This window comes from Merops nubicus, unplaced genomic scaffold (assembly GCF_000691845.1).
Source record: "Merops nubicus isolate BGI_N331 unplaced genomic scaffold, ASM69184v1 scaffold3562, whole genome shotgun sequence".
Lineage (NCBI taxonomy): Eukaryota > Metazoa > Chordata > Aves > Coraciiformes > Meropidae > Merops > Merops nubicus.
In genome coordinates, this window is record NW_008591398.1 from 69,518 (window position 1) to 84,867 (window position 15,350).

Consider the following 15,350-nt stretch of genomic DNA (forward strand, 5'->3'; position numbering starts at 1 on the left):
GCTCTGTATATGCCATCCTCCAGGAGACAGAAAATATAGCTGGCCATGGAGCAAAATAGACTCAAGTAACTTCAGTGCAAGAACTCTATAGATGAGTCAAAAATATTCTAGCAGCTCAGAGCTGTGCCTGTCTTTATCCAGCCAACAGGAAAATGCATTTGGTGCTATTAATATACATCCGGGGTGAAATAAGCACATCACTTTTTACCTTCTGGAGATTTGTCTGACAGATTGTTGGAGAACATTCTTCCATAATATCTCAAATGTTAAGCCTGGACACTTAAAATGCATAGAGCTTCATATTCATAAAAGCACAGAATGTCTAAAAAACAAATTTCTGCATTGGAAATACTTTATCTCCTCTGCTAACACCCTGGGGAAGAAAATGCAGAAAACAACACTGCATGGTGTCACTCTTGTTCCTATTGTTTTGTAGTTTATTTGTTGCCAATCGCACTTTTGTTTTGGTAAGGCAAGAGTTTGAAACAGGAACCTAGATGACTAACGTGAAGAAAATTAGAGAGGAGCTTTATAGCACCTTTGACACCAAGTGCTTGAAGAAGGACACTTACATACCCATTATAGGGGTCAGCTATGACCTTTCTAGGGGATGTCACATAAAGAGGAGTGATGTCTTCAGCTGTGGTGCAGTTTTCTAAATGGCAGACGTGTATCTGGGGAATGAGAACAAAAATGGGGATACCTTCATAGATGTTTGCTAATGAGCAAACAAGCTGACCTGAGATTCCTCCAGAGGAACTAGGCAAGGAAACACCTCTCTGACAATCCTAGCTGCTTCTGGACTCTCTACTTGTCAGTCACCAGAGTATAAAAATTGTACATAAGTACAAATACATGACTGCTCACCCTGGAAGTGCTGTCTGTCAGCCATTCTCCTCTTAACTTCCTACCTCTGAGCTGGAGGGAAAAGCCCAGTTTGGGGAGTAAAGGTAAATAGTACTTTGGCAGAGAAGTGAAAAGAAGGAAGTGCTTTTCTGATCCTGCGAGCAGTACCTTGGCTCTTCTCTAGCCTGAAATGGATTTAACAGCTTATTTGTATCTTTTTATCACTACTGCTTCTCCTGCCACTGGTTCCCTGAGGAGCATGCAGAAGATCAGACATGGCAAGAGGAATAGGGAAAAAAAAATCCTCCGCTAACAATTTAGAGAAACTTTCTAGTCCTTTGTGCATTAAAGGACTACAAAGGTACATGCAAAGTCTGACCATTAGGGTAATTGATGTTTTACGAATAGGTAACTAAGTGTAAGGTTGCCATCTACATTTTTATTTCAGGCTGAAACTTGTAATCTGAGCTGTCATCACTGGTATGAGATACTTTCCCTCTTGAACATCTTTTGGCAGTTATGAAGGACATTATAATCACTAACTAGTCATCTGACCAGTTTCCTAAGGCACAATAGGAACTGAACAGACTAGATGGAGAGCAAAGTAGAAGGAAAAAAATGTTGCTTATACTGGGTATGAGGTGGGTGTGAAGTCAGTCTCAAAAGCAAATAATTTAAAACCAAAGCTTTAAAAAACCAAAACTCCCAAACACATTATTAAAGAAAAAGTCAATTTCTGTAAATCTATTTTGTATGTGTATATCTATATATAAATCAGATTTTCTCGTGTAAAATAAATCACAGTAATGGTTCAAATGAAATAAGAAATTAATTAAGGCCTGGAGCACTACCTTTTCACTCATGACAAAGTATATCCTCCAGTAAAGCCAGTCTACTGAGATGGATGTAATATTCCCCCAGCCAGCATAAAAGAGCATTAGGTCAGACACACCAGACATATTTGCAGCTCCTTTCACCCAGATGGAATTCCCCTCAGAAAAATAGATGACTTGCTGGTAAACATTCAGGGAAATTCCTAAAAATAGAGAGGTATGTGCACACAGATAATATGAGAAATAAGTTTCTGGTTTTCAGTTACTGTTTCTACTTGCCCCAAAAAGTATTTTTCAATCTGCAACCCAACAGTGCTGGGGAAAAGTTAACTAGTTTTTCTCCTCCGCTTCCAGTCTTCTTTCAGATATAAGGAAACTTTCCCATTTGCTTTGTAAGTGACATCATCATAGACAACTGTCCTTCAGAAAGGTAATTAGACAGACAGAGGAAATGAGCGTGCAAACCAACAGGCACTGATTGCAAAGGTCCTGTTTCTCCCCACTGACTATAAGGGAAGGCTAGATACTGTCTCAGGCTGGGTGAGGTTTATTCTGTCCTTGGCAAACACAGAGGTCTAAGTTGTACTTGAGGGAAAAGGAGAGGGACTGATCTGAATTTACCTGTAATGTTGTGGTTCACAATACCATTTTGCAGGCACTGGGCAGCTTCAAGGAATTGTTCTGTGTACCTCTTCCTTAAAGACTGATTTCTAGATAGGAAGAGCCATGTTGCTTTTTCCTTGACTAACAGAGAAATTTAGAATTAACATAGATGATGGCAACACAGAGAAGAACGTTGCTAACTCAGATACATTGTTAATAGAAATGGGTATACACATACACACACATATATACATGTACGAATATATTATTATGCTAGCAATGACAGATTAAATATAAGTTCTTTGAATCTTGAAAGTGGATGGACTTATTCACCATTACAGTGCTTTCTGGCCCCTCACCCAGGGTGAGGATGCAATGCATGAATTTCTCACCATCTTTTCCTGTAACAGCAGTGAGTTCCTAGCGAGGGAATGTAAACAAATGAGGCCCTACAGACTCCTGGGGAAATTAAAGCACTAAGACATCCATGTGACTCCAAGATCCAGCAAAAGCTGGATATTTAACCTCTTAGGCCTCTTTGAAAAGCCCAGTCAAACTAGAGTATTATCCCACAGAGCTGAGGAAGAGCAAGGCAGGCATGTTTATTTCATGTATTTCATCATGCAGACCGGTGCTTTTTTCAAGGAAGAAGTAGTTTTCACAGATAAAGGTGATCTGTTTCAAAGCTGATAAAATTGTGTGCTTTGTTTTTTTCTTAATAAAGTCACAGATTTTAAAGTTAACAAGAAGAACTTTGATCATGTGAACTAATTTTGTGCTTATACAAGCCCAAGTAACTTAGATCAAAACCTCTGCAGCAAATCCAAACCTTCTGTCTGGGCTAAGAATAGCTCTGAGAAAGATAGCTAGTCTTGTTGCTGAATCTCAGATCCCTTGATATCTAGCACACCCTCTGCTAAATCGATTCAGAAGGTAGTTGCCTTAATTTTAAAAAGTGGTGCATTATTTCAAGTCTCAATTTGGCTGATTTCAGTCCAAAACAATCCTTCCCTTTTTTTTCCCCTTCTAAACAGCTGTTTGCTATCAGATATCATCTCCTCATATGGGTATCATAAGACCGTGATCAAATGCTGTTTTAATTTATTCCCAGAATATCTGCATAGATTGAGCTGCTTGTATTTCTCACATGATGCGCACACCACAAGTCAATTCAGTAAGGATATCTCCAGAGCAGAGTACAAGAGGGCAAAATCACTCCTTTATCTTTTCCAGTAGCATTTTCTGCAGTCTAGTCTAGTCCAGAGACCAGATTCTTTCCCTGTCTCTTCTCAGGGCTCAGACCTACACATCTCAGTACCTGGTGCAGTAACACCATTTCTGAACGTGATACATAGAAAAGGGTTGTGCCTGTCCACGTTAGCACAGAAAGAAAGTGTGTGCCAGTGAAATTCAGGGTTAATCAAGTTGTATGTGGTGATCAGTAAGGGAAGGTGGGATGGTTCCCCACTCCCATAAGGGTTCTTTTTTGTGGGGGTAGGGTGGGTTGGTTGTTTTCTACCTTAAATTAATGGGTTGGTAATTGGCTTGACATAATGAATACAGACAGCCCTTACCAATGTGGACATTTCACACATCGCACAAATGTTTATAGGTCAGTCAGCCCTAGAGGTAAGTTCAGTTTCTTTAACCAGTAATGGAAGACTGGCAATTGAGAGATACAAAGTGCTTTCTAGAGTTCAAGTGGGTGGGTGTCAAGAGGATGAGGCCGGTCTATTTTCAGTGGTGCCCAGTGACAGGACAAAGGGCAACAGATACAAACTGCAACACAGGAAGTTTCACCTCAACATCAGGAAAAACTTCTTTACTGTGAGGGTGATGGAGAACTGAAGAGGCTGCCCAGAGAAGTTGTGGAGTCTCCTTCTCTGGAGAATGTCAAAACCCGCCTGGACGTGTGCCTGTATAACCTGCCTTAGGTGAACCTGCCCTGGCAGGGGGGTTGGGCTAGATGATCTCCAGAGGTCCCTTCTAACCCCTACCATTCTTTGATTCTGTGATTTCTTCAGAAAATCATCTTTGCTCTTCTTTTCCAAAGATACACTTTGGTAACATTGGTTTCATTCTCACTTGTGCTCTATCTCTACATTTACCTTTCTCTGGCAATTAATATTTCTGCAGTTCTTTGAGTTATACCTGTAGTGTCTCACTACTTCCATTATTAATTAGGTAATACAGTAAAATAAATACAACCATGAAAAAGCAACAAAAACTAATATGATTTGACATATTTGGCATGAGAAAAATGAGATTTTTTTTTTTACAAAGGATTTTCATTTTAAGTATTTAACAATATTAGAAGAAATAAATTTGTTTGTCAGCTGTTAAAATCATCTAGAAAACAGAAGCATGTCCCTTCAGTTGCTGCCTTGGAGCAAGATGGTTTTCATCTGTAATACAACTCAGGCCAAATTTGTTTGGGCCTACCAACATCTCAGGTTATTATCATGCTGTGTATCCTCATAAAGTCTACAGTTAAAGGACAGGACACTCTCTGATATGCTGTTGACTCCTTCAGTGTACAACTCCCTGGCAAAAAATGTTTACAGTCTAAATAGTATTCTCTTCTGCCAGGCACATGGCAGGGAACGTAACTTTGCCCCCAGGAACAGACAGCAATCAGGACTCTTCTACTCTTGTACCTTTGGAATCTGGGGTTGTGATGTTAGCTTCAGCAGAGGGTCCAGCACCAAACTCATTAACTGCCACAATACTGAACCTATGGTAAGCCAAAGAGACAGATTTTGGTTTGCAGGTTTCATTTGAAAGATCACCTGAGAAACATTTTGTCAAGTAGGGCAGCTGCTACAGAGGTGGTTGACTTTTGGAAAACACCCATTTAAAGATAATGCTCGGGGAAATTTATGATAAAAATAAAATTAACCAGGATCTGAATTTCCCAAAGACAGGACAACAGAATCTTCTAAATTAAAACTCAAAATGCAGTTTCAGACTCAGAAGAGCAACTCAATTTCATTTCAAATGAAGACCTGTATTTACTAGTGCAAGCAGAAAGCAGGCTTTTGTGCTTAATAAAAATGAAGAATTTTTTCCAGGTGCTTAAAGGGCTAAAGAGAGCTGCTCTGTCATTCCCTGAATATACTGAAAACATGCCACACAAGCTTAAAAAATTGAAAAATCAGCTAAGAAAATGCAGCCTGCTGGCCCTATATCAAATTGCTTTTTCTTCCTCCCCATCTGACTTTCACATAAGCAGCCAACTCATCTGGAATAACTCCATTATCTCAAGGAAGGTACTTTTGCTTTTGGCAAGATCTTAAGTAAACAGCATCATTGTACAGAACAGGTATTTTGGCACACCTTATACTATCTGGGTAAGAAGTGCTGCAGTGCACTTGGCCGTGTTGGTTATCTCTATTTTCATACCTGTAACTGTTGTTTGGGAAGGTGGAGTAGAACTGAAAGCTATGCCCTCTTGAGGATCTCAACAGTTTGTGATTCTCACTGGTCAGGAGCAAGTTATAGCCAACAATCAATCCATTAGGAAAAAGTGGTGGAGACCAACTAACTTCAACAGTGTTTGGGCTTGAACTCTGAATATCTTTAATTACAGGAGCTGACCCAGGAACTGAAAGAGACAGAAATAATAGACTCGGGGTTGGTATTTAAGACATTTTTTTCTTCTTTTAGGCACATGTTTATGTTGCGTACCTGTTAATTCATTTGTGCTAAAATATGTGATTTGGAACAATGCAAAATTTCAGCAACAGCTAACTTTTTTAGCATCCAGAAAAAAGTGTGTTTCAGTAATATTTGACATGCATAATTATGCACAAAAGTATCTAACGTGCCCTCACAATTTGGATCATGAACTTTTCAGTGTGCATTTTTTAAACTAAAAGCAGGAACCAGCATAAAAACTTCTAGTTGAATCAAAAAGAGCATGTAGTATTTTAATTTGGTCTTCTGTAGCTACCCAACAGACAACATACACACCATTCTTAGGATTATTGAAAGAAACAACAAGGAAACCTCAGTGTTTCTGATATGGTGCTGAAAGTTGCTATGGAAGGTGTAATTCATTACCTCCAAAAGCATGTGTCCGGTAACTGGGACTAGATGGAGAATGGAGCTGCAGCTGAGATGTAATGATCCAAACTACTCGAAATACATAATCTGTGAAGGCTTGAAGGTCTCTAACAGTATATGACGTTTCAGATATTACCTAGATTAATGCACAAACACAAGCATTTTTATTTCTTCCTCCATCTGTGGCTAACATGCAGAGTGTTATCAGGGCAAAAGAAGTGTCATACAACAACATACAAATTTCAGGATACAAAAGTGCAGCATCCCAAGTTTAAATAAGAGGATATCCTTGGAGTTATTTTTAGCATAGACTGATTTTCCATCCTTTCCGAACTTTTTTCTTCAGAACACACTGTCAAAACTAAACAATGAGTGAATGGACGGAAGAATAAAAAGATAGATGCAATATAACAGTAAATTTGAAGAACAAAGTAAAAAACCCTAAAATAATAACTTATTATGGGCAATGTATTTTAAACTGTTGATATATATACTACAGGCTTAAGATCCAAAGGCTCCTAGTTACCCTAAAATATTTACAGTCTGAAGTAATTGTTCCCCATTATTTCATCAATGATTAATTCAGAAGAACTTCCTGCTTAGCAAATTACCTTTACCTTTGATTTGTGGCACCAACTTGCCATGCTCTGTAAATTGGTCCAATAGAGATGATGGCAAGATAACAAGTGTATAGTTGACGCAAAAGGACATAATACGAGAATAACTGTATTGAGTCAGAACACAGGTCTGTGTAGCCAAGTATTGTCTTTGACAAGAATAAAAAAATTTCTCTAGGGAAAGGCATAAAAAAAAAGAAAGAAAACTACAGTGATATTTTTCCAGGATACTCTCAGTCTTGGCATTTTATAAGCATGGCTCAACGTAAAACAATGTCAACATCTGCATTTAGTAGAACTCGTTTTTGTCTTCCATTAATTTGTCCAGTCACTTTTCAAACCTCATTTAGAGATGTTAATATTTAGGAGTTTAAATTTAGTAATTTAACATCCATGTGTGCCAGGAAGCTGCTGAACATTTTAGTTAATACGCTGTGAGGAAGTACTTTCATTTGACAGTTTTGAACCTGATACCTATCAATTTCCATCAAGGTCCCTCATTCCTATATTGTAGGTAACAGAGAATAATTGTCCACTTCTTAGCTTCTACATTCTATGCATGATTTTGCAATCTTTCATGGGCCTAACATTATCCAACGCTTTTATAAAACAAAATTAAGAGCAGAGAAGAACTTATCTCCTTACAAAGTAAAAGGAAGTGTCCTTTACCTCTGTGTACCTCCAGTCTCCAGGGAGCTGATTGAACTTCCACTGGATAATATATTTCACCCCAGAGATGTTAGCTGGTTTCCACCCTAATGTGACACTGTGGTTTCCAATGGTAGATGCAAATGGTGCTCTAGGCTTGCTCAAGTGCTCTGAGGAGAAAATACAACAGTAAGTAAAAAACCTTTCATGCCAATCCCTGGGTTTTAAAGATAAAAGCCTCTTACTCCACATACCTGAAAACTGTGAAGCCAAAAAAAACACACAAAAGAATATATTTAAAATGTTGCTGAATAAGTCACATGACATTTTAAAGACAATAAGTAAGCCTGAACTGGGCCAAGCTCAATATGAGCAAATGTGACTAAAAGCTGCAGTTGTGTAAAAGCACTTTCAGTTACAAGTACTTAGAAAACTTTTCCTAAATAGAAACCTAGAGGAGGTACGGGAGACTTGAAGGGATTTTCAAGGACCCTATTTCACCTATTTCACATAAGTTGTGTGAGCTTTTGTCAATGATTTCAAGTTAGCAGACAGTCAAGGATGGGTGCTGGACAAAGTATCATCCTGAACAGTTGAGATTGGATTCAAGAAGTCTCAGTTGTCCATGAAAGGGAGAGGGGAAAAGTTTTACTATAAGAAAGAGTTAACTTCATTGCATTTGCTAAAAAAAAAGAGTGGGAATTTTCTGATTAATGAGAGATATTCCTATTCTTTTCAAACAAACACAGATAATAGAACAAGACTATTAAGACTACATATTAACAGGACTATATAATCTTAACACTGAATTTATCAGACTGAATCAGACACAAGTATCTATTTAGACTTACTCTGTGCTTCCACTCCATATGCATCCTCTGCACACCTACAGCCAAACTTACAGGAAGCTGTCTGTGTAAGGTACAGAACTCAGTGGTTAGTTTCACGTAAAGGCAAACTTCCTCCTGAAATTATGCAAACAACTTTTAAATACATGCAAATTCTGTGGAAATTTTGAATACATACAAACCCTGTGGAAATCATTACATTCATTCTGAAAAACAGCAGTACCACAAACTCACTCCAAGAAGCTTCCTATGAGCCTTTCCATCCGTTCACTGGGCACTGAGTCAGGGTTTTCCACCTTACATACTGTCCCTTTGTGGAAAACACAAATGTGCTATACTGAAGTTGGAAACAGACTTCAGTGACAACCACGGAATTAGGAAGTAATGTTTTTTAACTTGTTAATGATATGTTTCACATGCTGGATTTCATTCTTTCCCACTTCATGTATTTCCTAAGAATGAGGTGCATTCTTACAAATGTATTTCCAGTGAATTTTCAAAATAGTTTAAATTAGTCTTATGGAAGAGCAGCCTTGCATAATTCACATTTACTTGTGAATAGTTACGCCTTCTGGTACAATTGTGTAAACAAACTGCAAATGCAACAAGCACCCCAGGGTCGTGAGTTCTCCATACTCACATGCTAAGAACAGAAAATACCTAAGAGTTTTTGGTTTAGGTAGGGAACATAAATATGGTGTTACCCTGCTTTATAGGTAGAGAACTTAAGAAGAGGTAGTAACATTTTCCAAATGGATCTCAGTAGCTTAAAGATTACATGCAAGACTGAGTCTCCTGGAAAGCCAAAACTTTTGAGAAGTGATAGTTTGAGCTTTTCTAGACAGGCAAGTCATTTGGGCTCACTTTATTCCGCAAGTGCATTCAGCCTATAAAATATTGACGTTTGCTTCATACAGCAGCCACCTTTCAAGTGATAATTAACCTTTAGATCATTTAGAAGCAATTCATCATGTTAAGTGAGCAAATTTTTTAATTGCTTTCCCTGTGATTCTAGGATAGACACTTCTGGCACCTTACAAAAATTTCTAAGACACATTATTTCAGACAATACAGGGGCAGTTGAGACAGATTTTTAAAATTACATAACAGTGCATTCCTATACACATTATCTCACATTTAGGGATTCAGTCACAAGTGCAAACACTTAAAAAGTTTTTTCCAGTGTTTCCATATTCCGAGAAATAAAATACTCATCCCAGGTGAATTATCGTGATGGTTAGCCAGCAGAGATACGGTCATTAGCAAACATCAGTTATGAGCTGTACACTGGAGCTTTAGTTTACAACCAAGATTTGTTTGATTTGTAGGGGACAGGGTCCTCAGATTACATTCTGATTCATAGCGCCTTCTGCTTCATTTAACACAGACATTTCTGACTGTTTGGGTTTTGTCTTTTTTTTTTCTTCTTTCTTCTTCTGAACCATAAATCTAATTTTTGTTTGAGGTAAGAGGAATACTAAAGGTCCTAGCCTTAGAAATTTTGAGGGAAAACTGTTATCTGCTGTGCCTGAAAACAAGAAATCCTCATATACTCTCCATCAATCAGAACTGCCCCAGTATGAGCCAGATTCTGCTGCCCTTTATTGTGAATATTCCCACCAAACTCAGTGGCACTCCTCTCTTCCTAGGTGAGACATAATAAGGAATTTACTGGGCTGGCCTCATACTTATCACTGTAAATGCTAGTCCACCTGCAGCACAGACCAGGCACTCCCCACTTGAGATCTCTTTCTAACGGGTAATGTTGCTCCTTACTGAATTGCATTTTTTTTTTTTTTTTTCCATTCAGGCTCTACCCAGTGAAGAGTGTGTTCCATCTTCTAGCTCCCACTCCTTGTTTCCACTTCTTGCCAAGGTGATGTCATAGCAGTCTTAATAGGCATTCTCTTTGCATCATCTTTGATGCCATTAATGAAGAACTGGAGAGAACATGACTCCTGTGAGCACCGAGAACTTAGTTTAAGTAAGTCTGTACTGCATTCCGTACTGATATAATTAGTCTGCTCTCTTTAAAGCAATACTCTTCACTACACAGCAGTTTTTAATGCAAACGTGTCCTTAGCCACCATGCTGGAAAGAATGGATTCAGGTACTTAACCCATTTTTCAGCTCTAGGGAGCACAAAACAATTAGACCTGGATTGATAAATCTGTGTACCTACATTGTATTTCCTAACACTACGTACACATAGTAATCACTGAAATCATGATTCTTTTGTATTGATATGATAGCATTTAACTTACCTCACATGCTCTGGTGTATGACTTGTTCTGGTAAGAAGCAAATTAGTAAAATATTTCATTAGCATAAATATAGTCACTGTTTCAAACAGATAATATCAATTAAGTAGAAGTTTCTTGCAGTGAAAATACACTACAAAACCTTGTCACTGGCAAATAATGAAAGAACGAAAACCCACATTTTTTAAAATAGAAAGTCAACATTAAAATGATGCTAAGGATGAATGAGCTTCAGGTGTTCAAAAGGTCCAGAAAAAAGAGCAGTTTAAAACTATTATAGCAGTTGTCCCAGACCAATGCTAACTCTTATCCATCTGGTTTTGTAAAAGCAAGAAATCAATCTAGTAAAAACCATGTACTTCATTTATATCTGTGCACAACCCTGAGATAGGCCTCAGCAGAGTAAAATCCTGAAAAGCACAAGTTCTTTCTCACTGACTGAAAATCTGGGTGAGTGGTTGAGCTTAATGAAGTGTAAAATATCCCATATTTCCACCAACACAATGGAAACTTTTGATGTCACAGTTACCTCCCACAGTAAGAATTATTAGCTTCTCAAAACAGAATTTATAAATGTGCTGAGAGAAAATATGGTCACTAAACCTTTTCACAGAAACACTTCTCTGGTTAGGTTACCACATCTGCCCTTGGATAAGGTACTTGATGGACAAGAGACAAGTGCTGCAGAGCCAAGGATAAGGCAATACTCACACATTTCAGTGGGCAATTGATTTGCACTGTTGCATTCCAAAACTGACATCCCTGTGTACACTGAAGAGACAGAGAGTGGCTTTTAAAAGGACATTTCTAAAGAGAAGGGATGCTCCAGTACTAAGGATGAGAATAAAAGCTCAATTTCCAGCTGCAGAAAAACATTCTGCATGACCAAGTCATTTGGCTTATTTGTGCCCTGGTACTTTAAGCAATAGAATAGGCATTTACAGCACTTAAACTCTGTAACAAATATATTAAATATATTAAATATAACAAAGATGATAGATACTCAAATACTACAGTAAGAGAGCTATGTTGTATAATGCCCTTCTCCATGTAAAACCAACTATAGAGCAGAAGAAAAAATAAATCATTCTTAGAAACTGGTTTGCCCAAAACAATAGATGTTCAACTACCTGTCCAGCTCTGGTACAGACTTTGACACCCTTGTGAGTACTGAGAGCACTAAAGGGACTGCAGAACACCTGAGCAGACTGTGACTGTCTCCGGGGAAGAGAGCTCAGCTTTACATAGGCCTTGGGAAAGAGCTGATGGACAGCTGCAGGAGCAGAAGGAGGCCTGGCTAAGGCAGTCTGTGTTCAGCCTTGCTCTGGGAATGAGCCACCCAGCCAGCCATGATGTATGTGGCCAGTGCTCCCCCTCTCCCAGCTTTGTTTTACCACTTGTTCTTTGTGGAGAAGTGACAGATACACAGTATGCAGCACAGCTAAGCGCAGTGGAAAGCAGTTCAATGCAAGCCCTCCACTATCCAATAGGCAAGGCAGCTGTTTTAAAAGTACAAGTTTTAAAAGATGTAATAAATATTACGTAGTTTGGAGTTGATGTTGAACTCTCCTCATTTATTTTGTCTCGTTCACTTCTTAATGGTCATGTACATTTTTCTTTTTAAAGGGAAGCTGGAAGGGAACAACTTTAGAAACAGGAGACTGATATCGAGTATTGGAATGCCTCATGAAAAACAATAGTAAGGCTTGATAACACTGGGCAAAGTTACACAGTAACCTAAATAGGTGAGTCAACTTGACTATGTATTGTCACGACAACACAGCCTTTTATGGTCCAGTGTCATAAATGGCCCAGCCTCACTAGACACTAGGTGCTGAGAGGCTGCTTCCCACTAGTCTCTGTGGAATATATGGACAACTGAATTCTCCACCACTCTTCAAAGAATATGTATAACTGCCAGCTTGAATTGTGTTTGAAACCTGAACTAGAAGAACATCAGCTGAAGTCCTCACAAGAATGTTGTTATGGAAGACTCATGTTAAGCTGAAGAGAACGCCACAACAGACACAGCCATTTCAAGTCCTACAGAACTCTAAATCTGTCATTTTAAGTTTTCTCCCATCAAATCACTGAGAAAACAAAATAAACTATTTAACTATGCAAAAGTAGCCGAGTAAAGCAGTCTTAATGATTTGCATTTTGGAGGGAATACTAGTTTTAACTCATTTTCTCAAAAATGAGTGATTATGAACTTTGTAGATCACAAATGTGAACAGGACTCACAGGAGAGATCCGCACCTTTTTCACATTTTCTTTAAACAAACAAACAAAAAAAACCAGTTGTGTCTCTTCATAATAATTTGAGCCAAATCTAAGCACACAACCTACTGACTTTTGCCAAACCGGCAACAGTGCACATTTACATGAAGTCTTTGGCAATGTGATCATTATACCCATTTTATTCAAATTAGCAGTAACATAAAATGTCAGTAATTAACAAAGCAAACCATTACTCACTGCTCCGGTGACGTCACTAATGTTGCAAAGGTTTGTGATTCCAAGTTCTCCTTCCTATAAGTGAAATACATACATTTTTACAAAGAGTTAAAATGTTTCCCCAAAATTCTTTTATTAAAATATATTAAAGCATTGGTTTCTTGTAAAACAAATTTTCTTTGACTAATATTTCCTTGTTTGAAGAAATTTATTGATGACACACCACTGATGTAAGGATAATTTCACACTACCATCAAACAAAAACGTTGGCAGAATCAGCTGGTGTTAGCTAAATTATCTCAGGTAGGAATTTGACTCTCATCTCCTGGTTCTGGTTCACTGAGTCAGTAACAAATGCTTCATAAATATGTTTGGCACAAAAGATGAAGTCAAGTGGCTTTGACCTTTTGGCATCAGAAAGACCTTCCTTCAAGATAGATGTCTTTTGTCTGGCCTCCTTTTCAAGGGGTTTTACGCAGTCCTATGGTGACCACCCTTCTTCTCCTGCCAAAAGTGCTCTGGAGCTGTTTTGAGCCTGTTTTTTCACGTCATTCAAAGTGTACAAAACCAGTCACCACTTGTAAAGTGCAAATTATTTGAGGATGTATCTAACAACCTTGGAGAAGCTGAATATTAGGTCTCAAGTTTTGTCCTGCAAACAGGTAAGAGCACCCTTAATAGAACAACTCTCAGGAAGCAATTTTCAACACACTGGGCACACCATTACAATAGTGAGAATCAAAGATGTCACAAAGCAAATGTGAACACAATAAGTAGGCTGGAGGCAAAAAAAGTAAGATTTACAGCTCTCACCAAGATTATGTTTTTCTCATCTGAATCCCTTACACAATATGTTCACTGAAGATGAATGTGATTTTCCTGTCTTTCAAAGATGAGAAGCAGAGCAACTTATTTCTTATTCTGAATTAATTTAAGCTTAAATCAAAGGATCCCCATTAAAGTTATCATTGCATGATAGGCTTCCATCAGGGAAGGCAATTAACTCTTTCAGTGGTGCAAGAATTAGAAACAGTTTTAAAGGAACTGTCAGACAAATGTATGAAAAAAAATGAAGCAGGTGATAGTCCTCTGCAGTGGGTTTTCACAGTTAGTTAGCCCCAAGGCACAAAATGTCCCTTTTACAAAGAAAAAGTACAGGGTCTTTTAAACAACATCAACATTTCAGGCGAATAGAAAGAAGGAGAGAACTCCTGAAAGCCTCATGAAGAATTAATGTTTGTATATCAAAGGTTTTGCTTATCTTTGTCATGCATCAGTAGAAGAAAATATAATAAATTCCACCTGACTACTCAAAGGAACACTAAGAAAGTATAAGATTAAGGATCAAACTACTTACTTTAACGCTTAAAGAAATATCCACAATTTAAAGCATAGGTGACTTAAAAAAGAAGCTGAAACTAGTTCAGGATAATTGTGCAAGCCACAGAGTCCCAGACAATTTCTTGTGGATTTAGAGTTTTCCATGGCTTACATAAGAAAAGTCATAGAATATAGTGAAATTAATAAGTAAAGTGAAGAAACTGAAAGAACAGAGGTTTTTCTACTCCACCATCCCAAGTCTTTAGCATTTATAATAATTTCAGGAGCTGTTGGAATGTAAGTATATAAAGAAAGTATTAACCAAAATCCCATGCAACCTAGATAATGGGATTTCTTCCTTACCAGGTTCCACAAATTAAAATGTTAAACATTCATTCTCAAACTCTGCTTTTATGCAGACACACACTTTAAAATAATTTTGAAAAAGCTGATATACAATAAGAAATTCTCACAGTGCTGACAACCATCTACGTTTCAAAAGATTAAGTAGTTTTTCAAAACTTACCAGGTTACTTGTACATAAGTTTTGACAATTTTTAAAGAAAGTACAGTACACTGCAGAAATCCATGCACAGTAAAAAGCAGCAAATCTGTTTAGCGGGAGATCCCACAGACAAGCGTTCCTCATAACTTAAAAAATTTCATCTGTCAGTCTCTTTCTTTCCTTGACTTGGCCATACAAACTCCTTTTAGCTTTTTAGATTACTTCTTTAGCTCCTTTTTGATGACGGAGATGCAACTGTGAAATTTCTGCATTTCAATTTATTAAAGTTTTTAAAACCTTGTTTAGACTCTGTTCCTTTTGAACTTTTCAGCTTCCTGGAGCTCTCA

General features: G+C 37.9%; 1 protein-coding gene across 1 annotated transcript in view; it reads right to left on the reverse strand.

Annotated features, from left to right (window-relative positions):
- The window catches only part of ROS1 (ROS proto-oncogene 1 , receptor tyrosine kinase), a 68,861-nt gene extending 53,714 nt beyond the window's left edge, over positions 1-15,147 (reverse strand). Inside the window, exons 1-13 of the mRNA XM_008950233.1 lie at positions 15,025-15,147; positions 13,200-13,253; positions 11,433-11,492; positions 10,725-10,751; positions 8,464-8,524; positions 7,634-7,782; positions 6,345-6,483; positions 5,685-5,886; positions 4,940-5,016; positions 2,301-2,423; positions 1,698-1,882; positions 577-674; positions 1-39 (exon numbers count right to left, since the gene is read on the reverse strand). The exon at positions 1-39 is cut by the window's left edge and continues 2 nt beyond it. Of these exons, the coding sequence (XP_008948481.1) occupies positions 1-39; positions 577-674; positions 1,698-1,882; positions 2,301-2,423; positions 4,940-5,016; positions 5,685-5,886; positions 6,345-6,483; positions 7,634-7,782; positions 8,464-8,524; positions 10,725-10,751; positions 11,433-11,492; positions 13,200-13,253; positions 15,025-15,147 (1,337 nt within the window). The remainder of the gene's footprint in view (positions 40-576; positions 675-1,697; positions 1,883-2,300; positions 2,424-4,939; positions 5,017-5,684; positions 5,887-6,344; positions 6,484-7,633; positions 7,783-8,463; positions 8,525-10,724; positions 10,752-11,432; positions 11,493-13,199; positions 13,254-15,024) is intronic.
- Between the last annotated feature and the right edge of the window lie 203 nt (positions 15,148-15,350).